Source organism: Opisthocomus hoazin, chromosome 14, assembly GCF_030867145.1.
Source record: "Opisthocomus hoazin isolate bOpiHoa1 chromosome 14, bOpiHoa1.hap1, whole genome shotgun sequence".
NCBI lineage: Eukaryota > Metazoa > Chordata > Aves > Opisthocomiformes > Opisthocomidae > Opisthocomus > Opisthocomus hoazin.
The window spans coordinates 7,680,080-7,707,345 of NC_134427.1; the positions used below are offsets into that span (position 1 = coordinate 7,680,080).

At 48.8% G+C, this 27,266-nt stretch overlaps 1 protein-coding gene across 1 annotated transcript; it reads right to left on the bottom strand.

Moving 5' to 3' along the window:
* Nucleotides 1-597: 597 nt before the first annotated feature.
* F9 (coagulation factor IX) lies at nucleotides 598-16,680 on the bottom strand. Its single transcript, XM_075435426.1, has 8 exons — nucleotides 16,567-16,680; nucleotides 13,295-13,458; nucleotides 12,922-12,946; nucleotides 10,917-11,030; nucleotides 9,071-9,199; nucleotides 7,043-7,278; nucleotides 4,861-4,978; nucleotides 598-1,322 (listed from the first exon to the last, which is right to left on the bottom strand). The coding sequence occupies exons 1-8, from the start codon at nucleotides 16,631-16,633 to the stop codon at nucleotides 775-777; spliced, it is 1,401 nt and encodes a 466-aa protein (XP_075291541.1). The 5' UTR covers nucleotides 16,634-16,680; the 3' UTR covers nucleotides 598-774.
* Nucleotides 16,681-27,266: the final 10,586 nt, after the last annotated feature.

Genomic DNA, 27,266 nt, shown 5'->3' on the forward strand with positions numbered 1-27,266 from the left:
CATTTCAGGAGGGCAATACTCTGTCTCCATCACCACCAGCAGCACCCTTGGCCACAGCTTCGAATTTAGCATGATGAACACAGAGACCAGGCCACGTAATGAGCACTAAGCAGTTCTCTTCATAATCCTAACAAGGCTCAGCAGAAATCATTAGCATAAAGCCTGCCACTACATTTAGATGAGTTTTATACAGCTTTCAGGTCATTTATAGAGCCAATTTTATGCCATCCTAAGGCAGGAGGAGCATCTCCTGCTGCCCATGATCCACCTCAGCCTGGCTCACGCGGAAACGTCTGGCCGGGAGCGCGGGGGTGCGATGCTCTGTGTGTTCACCTCCGGCGCGGGCTCCTGCTCTGGGATGGTGCTGGGTGCCGGTGCCTGGGCTGCATCCCGTGGAAACCCAGGGAGAGCTGTGCCTGCTGGGCTCCCCTCGCCTGCGGCGCTGCGTGGCAGCCGTGGGCATGGCGGTGGCACGCTGGCCCGGGGCACGTGTGAGCCATGGACCCCGCTCACCCACTCACACCGGCCTCTGCGCTTGGGATTTGGGGGCTTACACCATCTCAGCAGTGCCTGTGCATTCAGGAAAGCACTCATGGGTAATTAAAAAGGCTTTTTTATTTCCTTATTTCCACATTTCCACTGCATTCTCTCAACTTTGGCCTTCCAAGAGCAGAAATTTATTAAAACACAGTGATTTCTGAAAAACGTGTAGATTGCTATGGTCTCTCTTCAACGAACCAGTCCATCTCCCAGCATGGTGTAACCTCCCGTGGGTTAGCTAAGCCTCGTGATTTCCTTTATCCACTTCAGGTACTTGGAGACCCTGGTGTAGACGCCGTATTTACCTGGCTTGGCACATTCCTCGCCCCAGCTGGTGATGCCCGTGAGAAACCAGGTGCCCTCGATCTCGGTGGTGTAGGGGCCTCCGCTGTCCCCACCGCAGGTGTCACTGCCCCCGGCTGGGAAGCCCGCGCAGAACATGTTCTGCAGGATGGTGGTGGAGGTGCTTTTGAGGCAGGTCGGCCGGTCGACGAAGGGCACCTTGAGGATCTGGAGGATGGTGGCCGGCCGGCCACGGAAGAGCGTGCTGCCCCAGCCGCTCACCGTCCCCGTCCCGTGCTTCAGCAGGGCGTTGGTGAACTCCCGGTTACCGATGCAGATGGGGGTGACGTAGCTGTTGAAGCTGAGCGGCTGGTCCAGCTCCAGGAGGGCGATGTCGTTGTGGTGCTTGTTGATCGTGGCGTTGTACGTGGGATGGGGAAGGATTTTCACCACCTTACGCCACTGCTCCGTGTTGTCCTCCTCGTTGGTGTTGTACTCACCTGCAGAGACAAGCGTGGCTTGGGCTCTGTGGACGGACCAGTAACCATGCCCTGGCGACGCCGTCCCACAGAGTCACAGAATCACAGAATGGTCGGGGTGGGAAGGGACCTCTGTGGGTCACCCAGTCCAACCCCTCTGCCGAAGCAGGGTCACCCAGAGCAGGCTGCACAGCACCGCGTCCAGGCGGGTCTTGAATATCTCCAGAGAAGGAGACTCCACAACCTCCCTGGGCAGCCTGTTCCAGGGCTCCGTCACCCTCAGAGGGAAGAAGTTCTTCCTCATGTTCAGACGGAACTTCCTCTGCTTCAGTTTGTGCCCATTGCCCCTTGTCCTGTCGCTGGGCACCACTGAAAAGAGTCTGTCCCCGTCCTCCTGACACCTGCCCCTGCAGATATTTATAAGCATTTCTAAGGTCCCCTCTCAGCCTTCTCTTCTTCAGGCTGAACAAGCCCAGCTCCCTCAGCCTTTCCTCACAGAAGAGATGCTCCAGTCCCCTCATCACCCTCGTAGCCCTCCGCTGGACTCTCTCCAGTAGCTCCTCATCTTTCTTGAAGTGGGGAGCCCAGCACTGGACTCGGTACTCCAGATGGGGCCTCACCAGGGCAGTGCAGAGGGGAAGGAGAACCTCCCTCGACCTGCTGGCCACACTCCTCCTAATGCACCCCAGGATCCCATTGGCCTTCTTGGCAACCAGGGGCTGATGCGATGCCACCCCAGCTGGGTGGCTGCAAAGGGATGAACACTGCACCCCCCAGCCCTCGGGCTGCTCCGAGCCTGGGGCCAGCATGGCTGCTCACTCCTTGTCAAAGGGCGCTGGAGGTCCCCCCGTGGCAGCACCTCCTTGGTCCCTGCAGCGGGCAGGACCTGAACCCCGAGATGTGACACCGGGCATGCACCGGGCACCGATCACTTGCCAAAGTCCCGGATCCTTTTAGCAAGGTTGGCGGCAATGTGGTTGTTCCTGGGATTTAGCACCCTCACAGATAGACAAGGGGATGTTGCCCTCGCATCACAGGGATGAAAGCCTCTAGAATTAAAAATCTTCATTTAAAATAGATCATTGATTAATGAAAAGAACCCCGACCTTCCCTTTTCCAAAACTCCCCACCTGTGGGGCAGAACAGGGTGCCGGGGTCTACTCACCACCCCCTCCCCAAAGCCCACAGGTGCCCCTGGTCCCTGCTGCCCGCCCCGGGCTCAGCTGCCCGCGGTTGCAGGGTGATGCCGGCAGCTGAGCTGCTGGCTGCTGCCGCCTCCCCTCCCGGCTCCGCTAACAGGTAGATCGAAGGGAGAACCTGCTGAGGTCTTGGGTCGGCAAAACGGGCAGCGCCTGGGTCTGTCCGTGGCCGAACCCCCTCCCCTGCCCGTGGACTGGCTGTGCTGGAGGCTCTGGAGCAGGATGGCTTTTCCCGCTGGCTTGCTTACAGCCCAAGAGGCGCAGGGTGCGTTTAACCCTGGCTGCAGTGTTTCTACCTGCTTCGCTGTGATCTCTGGAATATACAACCTCCTCTAAACACAACCTGCGGCGCTGCCGGCCCTGGCACTGTCCTGTGTCTGCGTCTGCCTGCGAGGAGCGGCACGGAGCCCGGCGAGAGGTGAGGCGGCTTTCCGTGTTCCCGTTAGCGCTGGCGCCTGACGAAAGCGGGTTTGGTGGCCGGGGCTGCTGGTGTGCTCTGCGAGGGGTTTTCTGCAGCAGAGTGTGTCAGCTTCCTCGCAGGCTGTGTTTCTACAGTGTAAATGCAAGTCTGATGCAGGGGGGGAGACTTTCAGAAGGTTTTTCTTCTGCTTCAGCTGCTTACTGTTGCTGGGGACCTGAAAATGTGCTTCAGGGATAAAAGTGGAGAGGCAGAGAAGGACAGGGGAAGAGAATGCTGCTTCCACCCCCTGCTATCAATTCCTAGGTCTCCTAGGATGCTATATACAAAGTTGAACGTTTAGCATGAATGGATGTGAAGGAATCAGGTGAGGCCCATGCACTGTACATGGTGCACAGGTCCCTGAAGACCTGCAAAATCGTGTTTTGCTGTCTTGACTTGCTGCCTGTCCAGTATCTTGCCCTGAAAAGCCAGCGGTGGTGCAGGGCAATGTGCAAGGAGCATGAGGGGAGCTGACTGATGATCTGCCCTAAATCGAGGCGGGGGGGGGGTGATGTGCAGGAGAGAGCCTGAAAGGAGAGGCACTTTGCATGCAGACGCAGCAAACGCGAAACCTCTGTCCAGGTGGAAATGTGCTCTTCTGAGGGAACACTTTTTTTGCCCTGGGCATTTTGTATTGTCTCATGTTAGCGGGTTCAAGGCTGGGGTTTGTGCTGGGCTCTCAAGAAAAACTGCCTGCAAGTAGATAGCAAAAACCGCTGTGTGTGAGCTATGAGCTGGGTAGTGCCCAGCCCCATGGTGCTCAGTCTCCAGGGTCTGGCCAGGGACACCCAGGAGCTCAGCTGTGCTAACGTGGAAGATGAAGATGCAGCTGGAGTCCTCCTGATGAGCTTGTTTCTGTAGATATAAACTCGGTGTTTTAAAGCTCAGCTAGAATGTCCTTTTTGTCACCACTACATTTCATAGTGTTTAAACAGCAAGCATGATCCTTTCCTGCCTCCTCAGGGCTGCTCGCAGCAGTCACTAACCCTGTCCCCTCCCGTACCCATCAGCATAACCCTCCTGTACCAGGTTAGGGGAGAAACAAACAATTTGGGGAAGCTGATTCTGCCACAGCTGTGAGACGTGGCACCACGACGTGTGCCAAGGCCCTGCGCTGAGGTATCAGCAGGCTGCCTAGCAGGCACGCTGTAGCAGCTGGGTCAGGGGGAAACAACGTTTTTCAAGCAGGGATACTTTTGTTTTGTAAATTAGCCTCATTGCTTGCTGTGTGGAGCCTGGCCACGCTGCCCCTGCCTAACTCCCCAGAGACCCTGCTGTAAAAGCACACTTTCCCACCTAGCAGCTCAGTTTCTCTACTTCAAGTCATAAATTCTATTTACTTCTAAAGAAGTTAGGAGCAAAAGTAGTTATCTTCTTGCAAGGAGTTAGTCCGGTTGCTGGAGCCCCTCTTGCACCAGCCACACAAATCCATTCTCTGAGAGTTGTGTGAAAACTTAGTGTGACCCCCAAGAAGAGCAGAAATCCCTAGAGAGGTCCTACGTGGCCAGAATAGAGAAATATCCATCACACCAGCTCATGAAGCAGCAGCGTAACTGAAGTCCACCGTGCTTTTAAGCAGCCTGGGCTTCCCGCTGGCTCTGGTGAGATCGTCTGCGGTCAGGTCGAGCTGGGTTTGCAACGGGGTCCAGCAGCTCCGTGGCTTTGGGACTGAGGCCAGACCCTGCTCACTGCTCCGGCTGGAGGTGGCGGTACCTGCAGAGACCGGGTTGCCGAAGCGCTGCACCCTGCAGAACGCAACCGGGGCCTCGGTGCCCTAAAGCGACTCGTGCCGCGTTGGTTGTTGGTGGTGTGGCTTCCAGGGTCTGCGCGACACCTGGCCGGTGCGAGCCCTGTCCATGTCCCTTGCCCGCGCTGGCCCAGCGCCACCTGAGGTGCTCACCTGCCACGGCAGAGAAGTTGTCACCTGGCTTCAGGCAGTGTGCCGCTGTCACTACCCATTTCTCATTGATGATGGACGCACCGCAGAAGCCCACGCCGTGGCTGTTCACCAGATGGACCTGTGGGAGCGGAAGGAAATCACGCCCGTGGGTCTGCATAAATCGGTGGGGAAGAAGGGTGGGATGCGAGGGTTTTGTCTGGCTGCAGGACAGGCTGTGCTTAGGCTGTGCAGACCCAGAGCGGCTGCTCCGCGGGGACCCCCTGCCCCTCCGTCCCCTGCTCTGCCGCAGAGGTGGCCAGCACTGCCCACGCACGTGTCGGTGCCCCGTTGCACTTCTCCTCCCCTTGCTGCTGGGCCGGGCGGTCATAAACCTCGGTGTAAAGCTGGGAGCATCTAAAAGTCAAGCACTTCCACAGGCACCTCCTATAAGTGTTTTGCCAGTGACTAGCTTAACTAGGGACAAAATCTTAACTACCCATTTCATCTGGGCATCTAACTGCCTCGGTACTTCTGGGGCATAAGGCAGGACATCCCTTCTGCTAAAACTTCTATTTTGATTGATCAGCTCAATCCGTGGACTGTGTTTAAAAGCAGGGTTTCTTTAGAATTCACCCATTTTGTTCCTTCCAGCGACATGACTCGTCACTGTCTGTCCACCTCGTACTTCCCACACATTTACTCATTCAGTGCCTCGTTAGGCAGAGCTGGCTGTGTTCTAGGGAGCTCTGTGCCCGTAACGAGGCGGACAAAGCTCATCCACAGTGATGCACTGGAGTGCCTGCAGCCCTCCCCACACCGGTACCCCACGCCCACCCGCTGCCCCTTCACTGGGATCCGAGCCCCGCAGCCACCCCAAGCCCAGGGTCACCCATCCCACCCGGGCTGGAGCCCCAGCAGGCCCAGCATCCTCAGCTGCTGGCTGCAAAAGGGCAACCGAGATATTTTTCAGAGGTGAAGTAAAGGTCTCCGTGAGCACAGCTAACTAGCCAGACTTTGTGGGTTTGTAGCATGTGAATTTACTTCCTTTATGGGTACTGATTTCTTCTATTTAACTTTCTGTTTCTCCTCTGGACTCTCTGTGAACGTGTGGTGGCTGCCAGCATTGCCTGCGGTTTGTCCCACCAAAGGCTGTGCCAGAAGACTCTGAGAGGCTGAGGCAGCCGTTCGGCCTCTTCCTTTCAGGCACAAAAAAAGCCCTCCCAACAAACCTCCTGCTGCTGCTGCTGTGGGCCCTGTATGTCCCCAGCACCTTACTGGCTTTGGTAGCTCTGAAATGGAGGGCAGACGCCTGCTCCTGACCTGGCTGCATGCACCCTGCTCGCTGCTTCGCTCCCTCAGCAGACGTAGAGGGACCGACGGGTTGGTGTGAATGGGCATGTACGTCCCTGTGCGGGCAACTTGTCATAGGCATCACCAGTGTCAGTCTGTGCCAGGGCTGGCAATGCAGAGATCTGCCTTTCCTAAAACCTCATCTGAATTTATGATTTTGCACTCTCAGTCACTGAGATTTCCGTGCTCACTGAAGCCAGAGTAGCATTTAAGGGCAGTAGATGACTTTGAAAAAGATCCAAGCTAGGAGCTAACTTTCCTTCTGACAACAATTTAAAAGCATTTGCAGAGCGGCGGGTTGGAGGAGGTGTCTTTGCAGCCGCCCTTCGCCGGTGATGTCACTGCTGGTGAGGTAGAGATGACTAGGATGTCGCAAATAGGATGGGGCTGGGTGGAGAAAGAGCAGCTGGATTTTGTAAATGTCATACAAGGACAGGTCCTTTGTTGGTATAAATTATCATGGATCTGTTGAAACTGATGGAGCCAAAAAAAGGAGCTGCGGTGTTCCTTGCAAAGCTCCCCTCCCTCATCTTTTGGCTTGGTCTTGGTAAATTCATGGACTGCTGGGGAATCTGTTGCTAGAGTTTAAAACTTGATCCTTTGTGCCTCACCGGATAAAGCAGCTGTGACTCTGACTTAGAGATTATTTGCCAACCCGCAGCCAGGCAAGTTTTGTTGCTGTGGCATAAGACTGTGTACAGAAAGAACTTGTGTTAGACTTGAGATCTATTGCTAAACTAACCTCAGAGATGAGGTTTGGGGATGTAGAAGTAAGCTGATCCTGCATTCAGAAGGGGATGAATGGACGGAGTGATTGCTGGGGTTACAGGAGAGCTGCAGGAACAGCCGGTACCTGCCAAGGCACCTCGCCTCTCATGCTGTCTGATCCACCGACAACCCGCGTCCCCGTCTTAATGATCGGCGTGATTTTCGTGGTGGTGGTGCTGGTTTCCGTGACGTTGTCGAGCACCTCGTCGTGAGCATCGTCTTGGTCATCGGCGGTGATGTTCCAGTGCTCAAAGGTGTTTATGGCTCGGGTGAGCTTGCTCTTCGCTTCGGGAGCCGTGATCCTTCCGCAGGGATACGGCACTGGGAGAGAAACAGTTACGGTTACGGCTGGCTGTGCATCACGCTGAGAGTTCCAGCAATCGAAGGAGTAGGCGAGGAGACAAAAGCTGCCTTGTCTCGGCACCCTGTTTCGGGACCGGCACAGGAGACGCGGGGCCGTGGGCCACTCGTGCGTTCTCCACGCAAACAGATGCCCGTGCCTTTGAGCAGCAGTGCAGGTGACGTGTAAGAGTAGCAAAAGCATAAGTTGTTTCTGGGCTTTAGAAATGAATCCTGAACAGCTTTGAAAAAGAAGAAAGGTTGTGAGGGAGAAGGCAGGTCTGACAGGACGGTGCAGCTGCGCCTGCATTTCCCGCGATCCTGAGGTGTGTGACTGGGAGCCTTGCTTTTGGCTGACATTTCTACAGCGAGCGGCTCCAGTACAATAAAAACCCAGCTGGGAGAGGGCAGGAAATCATATCTGCCAATTGTACAGATAATCCTGCTTGGCACCAAGGTGAGGAAAACATTAATAAACTCTTTCCAGAGTTGTACATTTTCTCTGTTAATGAAGAGCTCATCTGTAGGCTCATATCAGAGGAGCTCTTCCCGTTTCTCTCCTACGCACTGAGTGTCGAATTCCTGCTGATAGTGGCAGTCAAAATAGTAAATAGCATCAGGCATTGTCTTTCATCTGAAAAGCTTTTGACAGTGCTGTGCAAATAAACTTTAGTGTAAAATCAGATGTAAGTGTGGCCTACTGAGACTCCACATTCTTTTTTAAACAGTCTGCGTTAGCAATAGGGCTCAAATAAGTGTTGAGTGATGGAAAGTGCTACCTGTGAGGTTAGGCTAGGAAATGAAGGTTTCAGAGACAACAAAAGCTAAGCTTTTGCAGGAAGGGCAATTACCCAACCTGAAAGATGATCTTATTGCTAACAGTAAAACTTTCTGCTCCAGTGAAAGTGATACAGCATGTTGGGCAACACAGGCCTGGGCTCTTAATGACCTCCGTGAGCTGAAGGACTCCCAGACTAAGACACTTCCTACACCGACTGCTGAAAATCAGCACTTTCAGTAGCTCAAAGTGTTCCTGGCTGTAGCTATCAGACCTTCAGAAACCAACTCACCTGTGCGGGTGCCTGCATGGTAGCTTAGGTGTGCAAATCTGTTACTCTCGGGTATTAGAAATAGGATAGCATCACATGTTCAATTGAGCTTAGATGGCAATTCTTTTCTCTGCTCAGTCTCCTCCTTCCTCTGCCAGATGTGCTTCTGAGATGCTCGTGCCCAATTAACTTGCTGCATTGCGGTGGGTTGGGATTGCACGTGTCTGTGTAGCTACTGTAACAGCCTGGGAGCCCGGTAAAGTTGGGGAATAGAACAAGAACCAGCTATTCTTTAGCTCTTTTTGAAGCTGCAACTTCAAGCAATGCCTTTCCCCTCCACACCTTAGGGGGAAGAAAACTACTGATCCACATCTAGAAATATAAGGATCTATATCTAGAAATATAAGATGGGTGCAAGCGGGAGAGGTACCTGTGTGAGCAGCCATCTGAAATGAGCATTTGCCTTGTGCAGAAGTTCCAGGACCCCTACCCCTTCTGCTCTACCCACCTAGGCTAAAAAAAAGGGTGTTTAAATTGCATCCTCCTAGCCTGACCCCACATCTGCTGTTGGAAAAGTGCAGGGTCAGGCTCTTTACATTTTCTAAGCAGGAAAACAAGGTTGGTTTCCAACAGGATATTGCATTTCTGAGATTCAGGTGTCTAAATCCAGGAGAAGACCTTGGAAACTTTCACCCAAATATTTTATAAACACTTTAAAATTTAACCTGTAGGTTCGCAGGACTTTCCATCTTCATGAAGTTTATAGCCAGCAGCGCAGGAACACACAACTTTCTGCGGTGGGTCGTGCCTGCAAAAGTGCTTGCAGCCTCCATTTTTAATAGCACAAGTGAGGTCTGAAAAAAATCAAAATGAAACTGTGAAAGCTCTTTTGAAATACAAGCGATCAGAGATTTGCTGGGACTTGGGCCTTTGGACTCGACCAGTAACCCACTCCGGTTGTTCCAGACCATGGAGGATGGATGTTTGTTTGCAAGGAGAGTGTCCTCCTTCCAAATCGCATCCCTGCTCATCTTCGAGGAGGCAGGTTGAGGATATGTCCACAGGGCCCTACGAGGTCCTGCCGAGTCCCGCCTCCAACAACTGTGTGCTGCCTGAAATTTGGCAGCCTGACCGTAAGGGCTGCTGCAAATATTTGGTTATGAGCCACGTGATTTCTCCACCGTTGTGCTGCTCTCCTCCCCCCCGTGCTTACGGCAATCCAGCCCTGGTGTGGATGCTAGCAGAGAATGCCATGCGTCAAATGGGAGCAAACTCTGAACCCAAGAAGAGCTTTGTCCTGGGATTATCACTGGGCTCCGAATTTAAAACCTCAAGCAAAGCCATGTGTTCTTCCTGACATGCCAATAAATCATCACAGCCTGACGTGGATGACCCATTTCAGCAGGATGTTTGATGAGAAGAATCCCAACCTGAGACATGGCGAGATTCCCGTGGCTTGCGCGTGTCTTCTCCCACCCCACCTCGCACTCCTCTGTGGTGGGAACGCCATCTCTTGGAGGTGGGAAACCACTAATCCACAGATGCCCTTTTAATTCTCAGTGAGTTTTCAAACAACTTCGCGGCAGATTAACTCCAGTCCTACCTCCCCAAGGACACCTCCCTTCCTGTAGCCATTTTAATGCCATCATTTACTATTTTTACAGAGCTCCTTTTCACGCCTCACTTCTAGCGCTATTTTTGTTCCTGTCTCACTTCCACGGGAAATCTGCAATGAGACTATTTAAATTTGATGCAGCTTTGAAATGCTCTTTTTAACGTACGCTCCTCTCTTGCCAGAGCAGAAGCACAACTAGAAAGAGAATCTTTTATTAGTGCAGTGAGTCTAGCACATTATGCGAGTCGCACAGCCCCTGATTATATTATAAATATAAGAGCTGAATATCCCTCTTGCTTAAATTATCAGCTGTTTGGTTTTCATAAACTCCTCAACCCATCAGGAAAATATTTGCTTTTTGTTTGCCTTCAGAATCAAGGTTGCTGGTGATAATTATAATTATGGATTTAGCAGAGTGCGGTTGAGAGGAAGTTGCAGTAATCCTGCCCTGCTCAGCACCTGCTGTCCAGCAGAAAATGGAGAAATGGAGAGGAGGAGAGAGAGCTTGGGGGCCCCATTGGGGTCGGTGGAAAGCTGTTGCCTTCAGCAGGTGAGCACATCATTCCTGATTGACGAGCAGCCCTGGAAGGGCTTATGCTGGGGAGATAAAGAAAGGTCTCTGTGTCAACATTTGCGCTGGCAGCCGCAGTGTGCTGAGCAAAAGACCTTGAGCCTGAGTCTCTGTTGAACCCTGCGTAAGAGCAGGCATCTCAGTGCTCAGTGGAGGTGGAGCTGGGGCTCCACCAAGGACAGGAGAGGACAGAGACATCTGCTCCAATGGCCCCAACCATGTTTCCCTGTAATCCCATTGCTGACAGGCTGAATTTGCACATTCATACAGTGCCTCACAACAAGGCAAATTGTGTCCACAACAGCGGACAGCGTGACCGCAAAATTCCCCACAATGGGATTTCAAGCAGGGCAGAACAACCACAGGTCAAGCCCTTGGTACGTACCTATCTCACAGTTTCTGCCTTCGTAGCCAGCTAGGCAATAGCACACGTAGGAACTTACTTCATCCTTGCAGACGGCTCTGTTTTTGCAGGGATTGGGGTCGCACTGATCTCCATCTTGGAGAGAAGACAGGAGAATTAACAAACATGAGAGTCCACCATGGCTGGTGCCAACCAAGTGCTGGAGCCTTGCTCTGTGCAAGCCTCCTGTTAAAGACAAGCAAGTGACTGCACACCTTCCATCTTTGTAGTGGAAAATAAGTCAGATCCTGGCACCCAAATGCACAACAGACACTGTCAGCCCTGGGGTAACATCAGCAGCAGTGCTTAACCCAGAGTCCTAACTAAGCTGTCCCATGTGGGTTAATTCTGCCCATTCCAGCAGAACTCTTCAGTTGCACTCATGCAACATCTCAACGGGACCTCATGTCTTGGCTAAGTTAGACTGATGAAGTTAGAAGGTTTGCTTCATTGAAAGTGGTTAGGATTTCCTAATCTGAATTATTTCAACACTGCTGCCTTTGTTCTCTGTAGGTTTGGGCCTGTCCACTTGGGTTTGCAGACCTCTCTGTGTATTATGATTAAAAGCCTCCGTCATTGCTTTTTCTTTCTAAGTCTTGTACTACTGTTAGCTGGTCTAGATTTTTCTTTACACGGCAGGGTTTTTATTTTCACAGTTGCCTACAGCCGAGAAGCTGAGGCTTTAATAAAAATTCCCAGTATTGCAAAATTAGTGATCTAACACTTTGGAACAGTAAGTCCGTGATGTTAATTTACAGGGAAATGCACTTTGGAATGGTAATGCAAAGGCAAGCAGGAGGGGGAATGTCCTGCCAGGAAGCGTGGCTGTTGATGGTGCTTCCAGGAGCAGGCTGAAATGCAGAAGGCAGCTGGCAAACGCAGACAAAATGGTTCTGTCTTGTCTAAGTCAGGGCATCAGGGTTTGCACACAAGGTGCGGATCGTGGCTGTTGTTGCTGCCTGGTGAGGGCAATCAGGGCTTGGTACCACCTGGGAGCTGTGCAAGGACTGCACTCCTGTGGGCTGCACGTGTTGGAAATAGCAACTTGTAAGATGAACAGTGAACCAGGCCCTTTGGTTGATAGGGGAATAGATGGCATTCATTATTTTTGAAGAGCTAATTGGTTACAGTGGCAGGGAAACAAATGCAGTGTTGAGTTTCATCAGCTGGTTTTTCAGAGGACAGTCTTACAATGCCAATGTAAATTTTTTATCTTATAGTCTGGACTGAATAGTCTGAATTATTTAAGGCTTTTTAGTGAGATGTTCTGGGCGCTTCGCCAAACTACAAAACAGTTCATTTATTGAAATATCCTTAAAATTAGTTTCAGATATTTTAGTGGGCATTGAAATCTTTTTGGTAAGGGACTGAGGAGTCCTTGGGTATGGAAGCTGAAAGGGAAAAACTAGATGGTAAAAAGAAAATGGTGGAGAAGCAAGGGTTTGGGACCACTGGTGTGAACTGCAAAGAGCTCTTTAATATGGTCACGTTGAGGCTTCGCTTTAGTATGGCATTTCTTGGGATTCACGCTGTGCTTGCATGAGGCTGTGCCTTATCTGCAGACCTCTGCTTGAGAATAAAGCATTTGCTGCTTGGTGAAGGCATGTTAATTATTGCTGCTGAGTTTTACTCTGCTCTACAGCTGAAACGAGAAGCCCAGAGCGTGACCTGGGCTCAACAGATCCAGCAGTCTGTGTGAACTGATTTTGTTCTGTGAGGTTTTTGAAGTATGTTCAAGAAAACCTGCTTGAAAAAAGAATATGTGAAGTAATTTGTTTTGTTTTGTTTTGTTTTTTGGCTTGCAGTTTGTATACAAAGGGGACAGGCCCAGGCTGGGTGGCTGCAGGATTTAGGGTGCGTGACTCTGACTAGCTCTGTCATAAAACAGTTTCTCAAAGCTGGAATAAATTTGTTTCAATAAACATCTGTGATTTATGTGCAGCGATATGAATATTATGCTTTTGAACGTGAAGAAAGCAGCTCTTACCAATATATGTTTTCCAAAAGTCCATCTGCAAAAGGAAAAAAAAAAAAAAAGGAAGTTTCCTTTGATTTCTATTTTCTGGGCACTGCCTGACTGGAGTGGTAAAGGGATGAATCCAAAGTTAAGGAAAAGGCTTGTGGGAAAACTGCCACCCCTATAACCCCAATAGTGACCAACAAACCTTTAAAATAGTTCCCCAGCCCAGCTGATGGACCATAAGTGAGAAGAAAGCGCGATAGATGCTGCCCTTGGCCCCCGCAGGCTCTCCCCTTGCTGTTCCCTCCTCCTTCCCCCTCTGTGCGTCCCCTGAAAGGCTCATACAGGTGCGGGCGGGGGGGACAAGGTGTTGCCATTTTGCAGCAGCAGCAATACTCACCGTTTTCTCAGTGTTTTCAAACACTTCTCGAGCTTCTTCAAAGCTGCATTTTTCTTCTATGCATTCTCTCTCAAGGTTCCCAGGAATAACCTCTTCCAGTCTGTTGGAATTGGCTCGCCTTGGCCTCTGCAGAACCGAGCTCGCCTCTTTGTTCTCGATGAAGACTGCAGTTGGGAAAGAAACGGGGGCTAGAGAGGAGCATGCGCCGTTGTGTGATGCAGCCGGGCTGGGCTATCGGGGCTCTGTTCTCCCGGAAAGCAAACCCTTTCCATGCGTTCACAGCCCTGTTGCCCCAAGGCCAGGGATGTTTCAGGAGTGTTACCCTCTGCTTGAGGTTTCTTTGGTGCCTAAGTGCAATCCAGAGGATCAAATCTGGAGAACCAAGAGTCAAAGTAGTCGACTGACAGACGTGACTGACAGCTAGAGGGTGATCAGGAGCACTGAAGATTGATGTTTAAAATACACTAAAGCAGGTGGTGTGAGTATCTCCTATTACAGATGCACAGATGGGAATAAGCTATTTGAGAGAGAAAAATGATAGGCTTGTTCATGGTGCTGCTTGTGAGGTCTTGTTTGAACACAGACATTGTCCTGCTTTAGCTGTCTCTACCTGGTTTGTCTGTGAAAGGCCGCTTACCTCTGCCAGCAGCTGCTGCCCTTGGAAGCCATGGGCCATCAGCTTCTCTCCCTGCTCCTTGCCCTTGCCCACATGCCTGGGTACCGCCATTTGTGCCGGCAAGAGGGATGACATGAGCCCCTCTCCTCCCCGGGCCAGGCCATGCCAGTGAGGTGATGTGTGTCCACCTTCAACCTGGTGGCCAAGCTCCTGGGCAGAAACCACCAACAGAGAGATGCCTGCACTGCAGGGACCCCCAGTCTAGGCAGGATGTCCACGGTGGCCACCAGCTTTCCCATGGTGGCTGCCTGATGAAGGAAGGGCACAAGGACACGCAGTCCCATCATGAAGTTACCATGAATGCTCTCCTGGCAGGGTCACGCGTCCCATCAGCAGGGTCAGCAGCAGGAGCTTCCCTGTGGCAGCCACGTGGCGGGGTTTGCTCCTGACCCACCTCTTGGAGACCCTCACCTCTGCTTAGCATTTTTCTCCCATCCCTTCACTCTAAAAAAGACATTATTCGCCCAGAGGAACTTCCTGGGGGAAGCTCAGCCTCTCCTCTCTCTCCACCCTTCCTTAGTACTCGCAGCCATGTCCCTGTTTGTCACCAGATGGCACGGTGGAGCAGCTCTGCTTGGAGCTGCTGGTGGCCACCCTGGACACAGACCCTTATCTGGCGGGTCCATGGTGGAAGGGGTTCAGGCACCCGTGGGCCCGGCCCCTCTGAGGGTGAAGGAGAGCGTGAGCTCAGCCAGGCGGGCAGAGAGGAGAGTGAGGGGCAAGTGCCAGCCGCTCGTTCCTTCTCGTGGCTAACTTTTGCTCTGGATCCAGAGCAGATCCCAGCCCCTCCGAACGCGCAGAGGATGGCTTTTGTTGAATTCTCATGAGCCCCAGGTCCGTTGCTCTGGCTTACGCCATGCCAGTGACGGTATAACCAGCCCCTTCCCCTATGGATCTCTCTGCAAGAGATCAAACTAACTGGTTTTGCAATGCTTTTAATCATTGTACAGCAAGCGTGCACCTCTGCCTTCCTCGTGCTAGTGTGTTTTTGGTTAAAAATGAAATTGCATGCATTAAAATCCTGACCTTGACCTAATTGTTTGACAGTAGATATTGATGGGTAAAGCAGTGACCTCGGAAGAAGCCAGGCTTGTTTCAAACACTGCAGCCCCTGTGGGGTGGCTGTCGCTCCCAGTTACAGGGTTGTGGTTTACATGTGGGACATGAACGTACACCCTCAAGCAAGCCCCTCCAGCAGAGCGGGGAGCAGAGAGCGTGGAGGCACCAAGGGGGCACAGCCTTGCTGGAGGAGACCTGCCTTCTCCCCGTGGAATGGGGTGCAGCCTCCAGCTTGTCCCCAAGTTGGGCAGAAAATGGTTAGGTGAGAAAGGTGGAGCAGCCTTCCCCGGTTTTGTAACCCTGTTGGGTTCTCCATGTGCTTAGTGCCCGGGGAACCCAATGTGAGCACAGCCGCACATCGCCCTGCGTGAAGCGAGGCAGCTGCATTAGACCCACTCCTTCACCTCTTCCCAGTGGGATGTGCCAGGCACCTGCTGTAATTAACCCATTTAATGGAGAGAACTCATTTTCATGAATGCAGCTTTGCCTTCCTCCGATCTCTCTAGGCTTTCTCAGTTGCTTACTGATCCCACACGGCGCTTTACAAGCAAAACTTGGTCTGAACTGAAGGTTGCAGGCTCCAGCCTCCACAGGCGTGCCACTCACCCTGGCTGGCAACCATCCTCACACCAAGAATACACTCACACACGACTTAGCAACTTCTGAACCAGTGTCTGAGAGCGTGAGATGGGTCTCTGGGCCAAGGGGCTGTGGGGCCAGGCCTGTCCTGCCAGCTGAGTATAGTGTTTTCTAGGAGGTACACCTGGGTGGGTGGTGGTACCGATATGAGGTTCTGCTCACTTTTCACTGCTAAGCAAACGTTTTGGAAAGAGGCCCTTTTTTTAACCTGTCACTTGCAATGTTGTAATGAAAGAAGCAAGGCCAGCCTTGCACCAAACAAGTACTCGCGCTGGATGTGAACCAGCCTCTGCTGAAACTGTTGCTGCTGCAGATAAATCAAGCGACAGCCCGCATTACTATGTGTGATTGCCCACATCCATCAGCTACTCTCTCTTGCCTACAATTTTGGCTGCATCTTACAGTCTTCGTTAGAGTCACGCTGGGTTTGGCTTTAAACAATTCTCGCAGCGACAAATCCAGTGACTGTTTTATGGATGTGGGTACTTCTTTGTACTCCAGGACAAAGCGGCGGCACATGCAGAGGTGTGGATGTTACTCCACCAGCAACGCTCTCCCCTTTTTTTCCTTCTGTGTGTGGGTGCGTACATTCTAAAATGGCTGAATAAGGCTCTGGAAGCTTAAAAGCTGAAATAATTAAAGAAAAATCCCATTCTTAAAATTAATCCCTGTGACACATTCTGCATAATATCAGCATATCAAGTATTATTTCATCCCCAAGAAAAGAACCAGAGCTTTAGAGAGAGGAGCTATGAAACGCAGCAGTCTCTCTGGGCTCTCATCTCTTATGAGACTGCACAAGCTGTCCCACCGTCGAGTGACAAACCGTCCCTTCACCTGCGCCAGTAAGCCCCCGGCCCCAAAAGGGAAGGACTTGCCAGGTTTTCAATGAACCCACCTGTGCTTTCGGCATGAAGACAAGCTCCCAGAAGACAAATGGAGAGTGCAAGGGGGATATGTGCCATCTTCCCACTGCCCAAACCTCTCGCTAACAAATTGTTCGAGTGGTGGAGCTCAGTCAATAGTTCCAAAGTGCAAGTGCTTGTTTATTTACTCTGGGTAACCCTTTAATTTAAGGTTCCCAGATGTACCGTTGCTGGAGCTTGAAATGGCAGCATGAGTGTTACTGGAGGGTCCGTGTCCATGTAGAAGAAACCTTTTAGGTAGCTGCGGTCCTTGGGCTTATCTTCTGCCCTGTAGGATACTGCTGCCATGTTTGGGGGCTGAGCATGGAACAGGAATAAATTAGTGCTGCTTCAGTGAACCTCTTTAAAACACTGGATTTCCCATTCCTATCTAGGTGATGTTATCAGCAATATAAAAGTCCACAGTAGCATTTTCAAAGGCTTCAACACGGCCCACATTTCATCCACAACTCCCTTGAAGACCACCCTACAGATGATGTTTCCTCTCAGGGTCCAAACACCTTTGGAGCAGGGCTGCATCAGCCAGCTCTACACAGTCTCACGCGAGTAATCCGATTAAAAACCTGCGTGAAGCGATGTGAGACTGTGGGTCCGTTATCCAGATCTGCTGGGGCAAACCCTGGAAGCACCATGGAGTTTCCTGGGTCCTGTGCTTGAGGCCGCAGATTGGAACCTGCTACTTGGTGGCTTGAATGGTGGGATGGCGTAGGGATGTGCTGGTAAAACACCGGCTCCGGAGCAGGGAGAGTGTGCAGGCTCCTGGCTGCTGGGCAGCCTTTGCCCAGGGCAGGTTCATGGGCTGCTCCTGATCCACACTGCCCAAAGAGTGGACCGAAATGGAAGGAAGATGGGTGAGATGAAATCGGAAAAAAAGCAGCTTTTCATACAAAAGAGAAAGAGCGGGTTTTCATATGAAATCATTCATATTTCATGGTGGGTTATTTACAACTTTTAAAACCCATTTAGTTCCTTCTTCTGACTCTCCGTTAATACGAAGAGCTATTTCAAGGTGAGTGCTTTTGGGAAAATACTGAATGTTGTAAAAAAAATAAATGAAACTTTCACTGCTGGAAAGGTCAAAAATCTTTACTCCCTGCCTCCTTCCTTGAGGAGCTGTAGGGAAAGTAGACCAAAATCATTCATCCCGCTCTGGGGAGGGCTTGTGGTCCTTCTGCCAGTGAGCTGTTCCTCAAAGCCTGCTCCTCAGTTTCTGCCACTCTCCTTTGCACAGGGCTGAACAGAAACCTGTGCACATCTGGGGCTTGCAGCACTCTGCCCGACAACAAGAGGGTCTCGGACAGAGGCACTGTAAAGCAGAACTCCATTTCTGAGTGTGCGGTCGGTGCCGTTGCCTTTTGGTATTCGCTCTGACACCATGGTTGGGAAGAGCAGCGAGAGGCTAGCAGGCTCTGATGGCTTGTTAAAGCAGGAGAGCTGGAAGAGAGGAGCTGGCAGGTCTTACTAGTTCCCAGTAAAGCAAGATGGATATTCTGCTATTGTCAGTTACAGAGAATCCCACAGCACATTTCACGGTGCCGCGAGTGCTCACCAGCAGGCTAACGCCGTCCGGTGAGACGCGGAGTTCGGCTGTGTTGGGTGTGCCCGTGTCTCCCAGGCTGGAGAGCTATTCGTTGCTAGCAGGCTACAATAGCCTTTGGGTAGTTGTTTAAGTGTCTGCTTGAGCTTATGAACCATAAATTCTGTGCATTCAGTCCAAAAAATTAAAAATGTTCCTTCGTGCAGCAAATGAGAGAGATGTTTATGGTGGGGAGGGTATTTGGAGTTACTTTTTGTATGCAGAAAGGACCGACCAGCTACAGGTAAATATGAGACGCTGTGTCTGAGTTACAGCCCTGTGCGAACGCGGTTGCATAGGTGGAAAAAATCCTTTATTTCCCCTTTTTGAGCAAACAAAAGGTCCTGAAACCTGTAATTCATCTTGTTTCTTCTTGATGCTTTTGAAATGATCTTTATTCATCACTGACAGTAGCTTTTGTTATCAAATTTCTGTGGTAGATAAACGAGTTAGGATGAGGTAATGTGCTGCTGATGTAAATTGAATGCAAAGTGAAGAAGGTAACGATCATCTCTCATTTTCTGTGCATAAGAAAATGCAAATGTAAGAAAATAAATTGAGCCAAAATGCTGAAACAATACATCTCCTATCAATAAAAAGGAGTGCAGAGAATGGCCTGCCATAACAAAGGATAATTAGAATCTCATTACTGTAAATATTTTACTTTAGAACATAGGTCAGTCAAATTATTTTTGGTTTATGGTGCGCATTTCATTTGTAATAGTATTCGCAACATTATAGCTAATTAATCTTTGCAGAAAATGCCAACATCATTAGAATAAACAAGGCTATTTATACAAATAATTTCTATTGTTTACTACTGTTGCTGTCAACTTCTGGGGCAGTAAATTGAAAGCAAAGTGTTTCTTTTCATTTATTTTGCAAACAAAATCCCCAGAACTGCAGTCCCCCCCATGGGCACTTTGGAGATGAAAGCTTTGCTGTTTAGGTGGATGACATCAATTAACTGTTGGCTTGGGGTTTATTTTGACTTAGTGTTCTACGTTCTCAAAAGAAGTCTCTTTAAAATACACACCCAAGTCGTGTTGCTTCCTATTAGAAAGGCTTTCTGCAGCAAGGAGCTGTTAGGAGGTGTCGCTTCTGGTTTGAGGTGTTAGGTTCGGGGCTTCTTTGTTGAAATATCACTTTTTTTGTTGGAACAGAAGCATCACACGTATGTGGCTGCTGGACATGTGTGTGTTTCAAAGGAGAAAGGAGGAGGCAGGGGTGCAGGGCAGCGTGTTCCCAGCAGGGCCACCACCTTGGGCTTGGGGACTGCCTGTCTTTTGGAGAAGCTTTCTGCTGCAAAGTGAAATGAAATTTATGAGAAGTCAGAACAAGAAAGCTATTTCCATTTTAATCCGATAGATTTTTTTTTTTTTTTATTTTTTTTTTCAAATGTGCTCTGGCTGCGCTGATCAATAATGTTAAACAGCCTGATGGCTTGAGGATCTTGTTAAAGGATTGTTCATAATCTCCCTTGTCTCCAAATGCACTCTTTTAAGCAAAAAATCCTCGCTCAAAACCTTAAGCAAATTGCAATATGCCCTTGTCCTCTAGACAGCTATGGTGAGTAATCTTTCCTTAACCAACAGCAAACAAGCTATTTCTGAAAAAATAGGGAAAGTAATGATTGATCTCTTGTTTTTTTTTTTTTTCCTCCTTCTTTATTTGATTACTTTGAAGTCCCTGGCTTTTTCTGGAGCAATGAGTGTGGGAAGTTATCCAAATACAGAGGCAGCACAGCCATGGAGTCCTTTGCAGTGCCTATCATTCTGTTATAGTCATGAACATACTGGAGAAAGTACCAATCCTGTTAAAAAAGTCCCATAGTCACTGAAGACACGAAGGTGTATCTGGCCATCAGTGGCACTGGTGACCTGCCTCAGGTGAGGATATGCCCTCAGCTTTCTCAGGTGGGATGCAGAAACCTTGTCCCCGTGGCGGTGGCTCTGGCCTGGTGGGATCGCAGGCGCAGGGAGATGCTGCTGCTGACTTCACATCTGTTCTGTGGGAGGGAGGGTATTCAGGCAAAAAGGAGGTGGCTGGCATTGGTGATGGGAAATGGCAACCAGGACCAACTCTTCAGTGACAGCAGCATACGGTTTGTGCCATAGCAGTGTTGCTCAGAGCTATCCCATCTCTGAAAGCCTCTCCCCTACTCCCCCTATCCATCTCAGGGCTTTCATTTCTTGTGTTGGGCATTTTTCTTCTGCTTTTGTGCAGAGGCTTCAACACTTGTGCCAAGAAACAGGTGCCCCTTGCTGAATTCCCTCCAGACACATCCATTGCAGTTAGCACTACAGCTCCATCCCTCCTATTTTATTCCTATTTTAATTAGACTCCCAAACAGGAGCACAGAGCAAACTCTACTTTCATCTGGGAGATCCTGTGGCTGTGAAATATTTACATGAAGTAAATAACTTTCAGAAAGTAAATAAGTCCTTGACTCTACGTGAGTGTAAAAGTGCTTTGAAATAGTCTCATTCGAATAAAAGATCCTCATGTTGAGTGGCAGTAAGAAACAGCAACACAGGCAAAAAATTCCCAAAGTAGCAGGTAAACACAATTACTAATTCATGGAGCAGCACGTTTCACAGGAGCAGCTTTAACATCTTTCTTTGCAGTTTGATTTTCAATAGGCCAGATTAAAAGGAAAGCTGGATTTTGTTTGGTCATCGTCTTTTCAGAAAGCGGAGTGCAAGCATGGCTAGACACACCGTGCTGCTGAAGTTGTTCTAAATTTAGACTTTGCCATCTCCCACTTCAAACTCTGGATAAACCAATGAAACAAAGCTCAGAGAAGGCAGCAGCTCTTGCAGTTTTTGATGGGTCAAGTAGATCACCAAGCTCAAACATCATCGTACAGAGCAAGAATTGAGTTAAATAGAAGCTCGGAAGCTGGCTTGCCACTGTGTGTGGGATAGAGGCTTGTCCTGCTCCAGCCTTGCTGATGTGAACTGGAGTTCTGGAGGTTGCTCTGAAACAGATCTCTGGAATGTGTTTCTCTCTCCTCCAGCAAATCCATTGCTCCCATCTTCTGATGGCATTAGTAGCCTAGTGTTCTAGAGAAATACTCCTGGACCAGGGCTCCATCAATAGAGACAAGTTAACTCCAGCCAGAGCCATCCAGCTAAGCAGAGGGAGCTTGTTCCTTTCTTCAGTCACAGGAGAAGATTCATCCCTCCTTGCTCTGATGCCTGTGGTTGGAGGAGGGAGGTGTCTCCTCTTGCTCTCCCTTTCTATTGATTAGAAAAGGAGCCTTCATTAACAGCTTATGCTATATGTGACACTATTTTTTTGGATAATTAAAATTGGGGCGAAAAGAGTCTCATCCAGCACATCCAAACCCACCACAGTCAAAGCTCTTACACTTAACTCCATACTGAGCATAAAGTAATAATATTCAGTGTTCTCCCTTTGCCCATTTTCTATGTCAATGTTTGTGACTATGCCCATATTAATTTTCTTTGCCTTAACCGCATTCTATCTGAAGTTTCTACCTTCTCCTTGTACCAGAGCATCCCTGTGCCCTATTCTCCTTCTACCTCACTTCCTTTCTATCTTTATAATTTGCCTTCTTGCCCTTTAGGGACCAAACTGTCTGTCATATTAATGTTAAAATTTACGGGGAGAATATGCAAAGCAAGCATAAGGATATTGCTAACCTGTGTATGCCTAATTGACACCACCAGTCAGCTCCCTGAGTCATAGGTACTTGAAACAGTGGCACTTGAAGCTTGTCCTCTGCTCAGTAAATGTAGTCTTAGAACACCCCTTCCAGCTGATTGCCTAGGGAGTGAACTGGAAGAGCTGAGAGCTCTCCCTATGTCTCTTGGACCTGCTGCGTGAGTCAATAGTTGACATATATTCAGAGAAAGGGGCCACACAGTCTCCACTATCTGCTCACATCAGCACATACAGCAGATGAAACCACCACTCTGGTTCCAGAGGAAGACACTGCAACTTTTCTCTTGAAATCCCAGGGCCATCAGAGGTGTATGATGTGATGAACAGTTAAGACTGAATTAACATTTCTAGTGGGTCTGACCTACTTGTGTTTCCTCTTCTGTTCCCCTGACCTAGTGCCCTGGTGTACTTTTCTTGCTAACAGCGTTCACTGATGGATGTTTGGATGCTTTGACTTGCCAGCTCTAACAAAGCCAGCAGCACTCTGCTATGAAGGTTGATTCACAGCCAAATTCACCAAGAGAAGTAGCCAAACTCCTCTCCACTACGTGGGCACTATTTTGAAAATTCAAGAAGGATTGCTTTAGAGGGGTGATTTTCACTGGTGTAGAGTAGAGTCACCTCCCTGACAGAGGAAGGAACCTGCTGACATAAAGATCTGCCAGGACTGTTTATAGATGGGCTTTCCAGTCTCCAGTGCTAAGAAGGCACAGAAGCTTGGGTTCATCTTTCTGAATTTAATTTCTTAACTCAAATTGCCAGGTCTGGGACCACAGGCTCTATAGTTGCAGGAAAGAGGTGCTTCTAGAAGCTCAGAGACCCAAAAGGTCAGATCCTGAGATGTGTTTGGGCTTTGAAGTGCCTTCCTGCCTGTGTTGACTCCACAAGGAATGTACACACCAAAGCTCCAAGTGCAATGAGAAAATGACACCTCAGTGTCCATACGTGCTTGGTGCCTGTAGAGTTGTTGTTTCAGGCCTCTGCTTTGTTCAGAAGATGTTGGGAGCCTTGATGGTAAGAGGATGGGTGGACAGTAGGTTGCAGAGGGCTGGAACTTGAGGTGACTACAGAATGCAATGGTGCTTCACCAGATTTGCACTGGCAGATCTTTTAGTTGAAGTTGCCAATTTAAACTTTACTGCAGATGTCATGAGAGTTTTGTATTTAAGCTATTACAAAGTAATCTTAAAAAGCAGCATTCCTCTTCTACCTTAGGAAAATTCTCTGTCTTGGTCTGGGTAGCCCTCTTTGCAATTAGGTTGTATTACTAATTCTGAATATACTGTTTGAGTTGAACTATATTGTAAACTTCTTAAATTAAGTGAAATATGTCACTTGCGTGGGAATACAAACCAGTTAAAAGATGCAGCATCTAATATATAACACACTCTTCCTAAATTAGGCTCGTCCCTGAAAAAGTGCATGAGTACCACAGCTCAGGCTTCCATCATAATTTGAACCTGCAGAGGATTATCTTAGAAATCACAAAAAGCATCTCCCAAGGGTTTTTGATAGGTGCTTCTTCACATCAGCTTTTTATCTTGACCACTCTGTCCAACTCATGGAAACATGAAGAGTTTGTGATGTGTGCTCCTTCTAAAAAGCATCACAGCTCCCAGCTATGAATCCTGATTCAACAGGTAAATGCTGCATATGCTCTTCCTATAAATGAATATGGGCCTGAGTACTTCTTCTCTTCAAGGCTTTGAGGTTTCCAGCTATGATTGCACCATTCCAGGAACGCAGGATAGGAACACAATTCATCTTACTTGAGTACTGACCTCATCTTGATCTTCTTGTACATTTAGAGCCAAATTCTGCCACCCCTCCATGTTGGCACAGTTTGATTGACTGCAATGGGGCTGTGGGTTTGGCCATCTCTTAATGGGCCACCTTGCTGCAAAGCTCTGTGACTGGGAGTCTGGTGGCATGATAGCACTGGCTGTCTTAGTCCTTGGATAAAACCAGGTTAGTAAGCAAGCCAGCTGCAGGACTTCACAGTCATCACGCCAACCCTGTTGGTAGTTTGTGCAGTGAACCTGTGAGGACCTGTCCTTCTCTCAGCAATTTAGCCAGGTCACTGCCTCTGAATGGTCTCCACTTCTTTTTTCTTCTAGTATTTTCTCTGGTTGGTTTGCTGTGGTCTCTGAAGCACACTGGGAGCTTCCCAGGCATAAGAGAAGAGACTGTGTATGCCCAAGGAGAGCTTCACAACAGGCCCAGAAAATGGGGATCATGGAGGTGGGGCTTTATGGATCAACAACCTCAATTGCTTGCAGCATGGAAAGAATGAATGGAGAGACATACTCCTAGAGCAGAGACTTCAATGGGAGTTCAGCACTAATCCATAAAAGCCAACGAGTCTATTTGTGCCTTGCAGAAGTGACTGGAGTCAACCTCCCCAAGAACCCTGGCAGTGCTGCTGGGTCACCCTCCATTGACAGGGACAGCCTGTGTTGGAGCTAAATGACTGCAGTTCAAAATGCCACCTAAAATAGCGTGTGTTATCCTATGTAGCCACTACTCGGCTCCTTTTAAGGAGGAGACGTGTCAGGTCCCTCTGTCTCCTCTTTGGGAGAGTGAAGGTGCGACCCCTCCCTCCCTTTCTCCCTGCTCTCCTCCCGTATAATTCTGCTCACCTGCATTTCTGTTGAAGTACTTCTCAAGTCAGCTTAATCGTAAGCACTCCTTAATCACAAGTGATCCTTTCTGTATTAATATAATAGAAAATTCAGATGATGCTTCTGAGTGTTATGGACATTTGCACTAGTGCGAGGCTAGAAGACAATACTTCTGTGTCAGCACAGGAATAAATGACCACCCAGGGCTGAGGGTAAGCAGAACTGAACCTTGGACCTCTGTATTGTCTTCTTTGGATTTGAAATACTCCTGGGAGGCGAATCTGAGGAATGAAGCTCAATGCTAGTAAATATTTCTGACCTATGCTCTGGCTGTGGGTAATTTACAACACGCTTGAAAATCTGATCTGGGTTATGTCCAATTCACAGAAGTTTATTTCCAAGGCAGTTATTTATAGACTGCCTTCCTGGCTCTCGGGTTTCTTGGGGAAGTGTCTGAACATCAGCTCTCTGAGCAATCACCATAAAATTAAAATTTTCAATTTTAATGGTGAACAAATAGTTTAAGGAAAGTGAAATATTATCCAACAAATCCTTCTTTTCACTTAAAGCTTTGAGTCTTTAAATATTTATTAGCAGTGTCTCTACTCTGCAGCAATGTTAAAAGGCTCAGCCCCGTTCTAAAGAGAAAAACAATCCATTTGATTAAAAATGAAGAGCAAATGCCATTTCTAAAGAAGGCCTTCAGTTCAGATTACAGTGTTTGCAAAAATGATCCGCACTTTTGTCTTCTATTTAGTACAGCTAGAAATAGGTTTTGGTTTTGTTTCCTCCCTTAAACCTCCTTTGCCCTACAAATTGTGTGGTTCTTTCTCGTGGCTTGAGCCTGTAAGAGCAATGAGAGTATTTCTCTGGGCAGATCCACTAAGTTTCTTCCAAAATTGAGTTCTTTGTGTGCTTCATGTTCATTTGCAGAGGTGGGGCCCTTGGGTGCTTATTGTTCTATTTTAAGTTCTGTTTTTCTCTTGCTTTAGCTATGTAGGAAACAGCCTGTAATCTTAGAGGATGAAAACCTGAGGTTTGGGAAGTCTGAGGAAACTTCATCTCCCCATGCACTGAACGAACTACCTGTACTTTTTCTTTCTTAAAAGAAAAAACAAAAAGCTGAAAATCTTTAAAATTATTCTCTACACAGTAGTAAACAGTGATGAAGAAAGATGTAATTATTGATAATTATTTCAAATTTAATCTGCATCAAGTTGTCAGCTGGAAAAGAACTCACTGAATGGCGGCTGCACGTGGAGCTGGCGTTGCTTTGCCTGGGGAGGTGCCTGGTACCTCCTGGGAAGAGAGGAATGATGCAAACCTTCATTTCAAATGTGAGTTCCCAAAGAAAATTAGCTCAGGGTAGAAAATGGACTCATTTGTAAATCTCTGCAAGGTTATCTTCTGTAAAGGTTGTTGGGTTAACTGCAGCTGGAGGGACCGTGCTAGGTTGTTTTAATCACTTAGTAGTGAATGTTTAGGAACTTATCCTTGTGGAAAAGTCCTGAATGTTTTTGTGTGTGTGTGCACTCCATCAATGCATGCAGGATTCAGGGGAAATAAGGGCTTCACAGTGGTCATCTGTAGCAAGGTACGGGGAGAGGAAATCTCTCCACCAAGAGGAACCCCCAGAGGGAAGGAGGGGGAGATGGAGACAGTGCAACAGCCTGCCCATGATGGTGCAATGGAAAAGTGCAAGAGCCAGCATAGAGAGCTCTGGTTTTCTAGAGAGCTGCTCCAGTTCCCTGATCCTTTTTTCGGGTTAGCCCCATGATGATAAGACCAACAGCATTTTTGGAGGGTCTGTGCAGGGCATGGTGTGTTCCCATCAGGCACTAAAGCTACCCTATATAACTGAATTGTCAAGGAAATTGTCTAGGAGATGGAGCGATAAAAAGCGTGCTAAAAGGAATATTGTCTGTTAAACGAGGTTGGACTTTCTCAGGAGTGTATGATTTCAAAGATAAGCAAATATAAGCTAGGTAATACACCTTGTCTTCAGCTGAGCCACCTGCTTTGTGCAATGTATGTTCAACCCTTCCTTTTAAGTCTGCTAGTTCAGCCCATGAAGCCATCCCCTCTGTCTTGTCTCATGTAATTAGAAGTGTCTTCTAAATGGCCTAGCTTCCCTCTCTCTGGTGCCAGAAGACAATAGATTCTTGGTAACTGAGCCCTCAGCTAAAAGGGCTGCTGCAGTCAGGCTTCATTGCAGGAGATAAGGTGGCACCAAAACTGTTGATGGCAGAATGAAGGAAAACAAATTATCACTCCTGAAATCAAATGAGTTTTAATTAATGCCTCTAATCTGTCTACTGAAAGTTCTAAATGTCATTTGTGTCTTCACCGTCGCTCTAAACAGTGGCAAACTCATCAGAGGCAAACAAATTACAATGTGTGCTACTGAAGGTAAAACATACCAGAACTGAAAGAAGTAATTTGGGACCGAAGTACATTGTAGGGAAACCTGCTGTAGCCCTGAAGTTCATGCATCACATCCCACCTCTGGGAGCTTTAAACACCAATTACCCATGTAGAACTGGGATTTCTACTTGCTCCCAATTAGGCAGTGTGAGAACTCCTGCAGATGCAATCCCCGTGCTTGCAATCCTGTTTCCCAGGAGGAGACCTCTTCTTGTGTGCCCCAACATGGAAAGGTCTGCTTGTGGATTCCTTCTGCAGGCGGCTGCCTGCAAAACCATCACCACTGAGCAGTGGTCCTGCCTGGGGAAGGGCGAAGCTTGCTCTGTGAAGGAGTTCAGGGCTTCCGGAAGGTAATTTATTC

Excerpts from the sequence above, each read along its gene's own strand:
- F9 (XM_075435426.1), bottom strand. The coding sequence starts at position 16,633 with ATGGCACATATCCCCCTTGCACTCTCCATTTGTCTTCTGGGAGCTTGT. Across the intron at positions 11,031-12,921 it reads CTTTTGGAAAACATATATTG|ATGGAGATCAGTGCGACCCC; the intron begins GTAAGAGCTGCT and ends CTTCTCTCCAAG. Across the intron at positions 9,200-10,916 it reads AGGCAGAAACTGTGAGATAG|ACCTCACTTGTGCTATTAAA; the intron begins GTACGTACCAAG and ends GATTTTTTTCAG.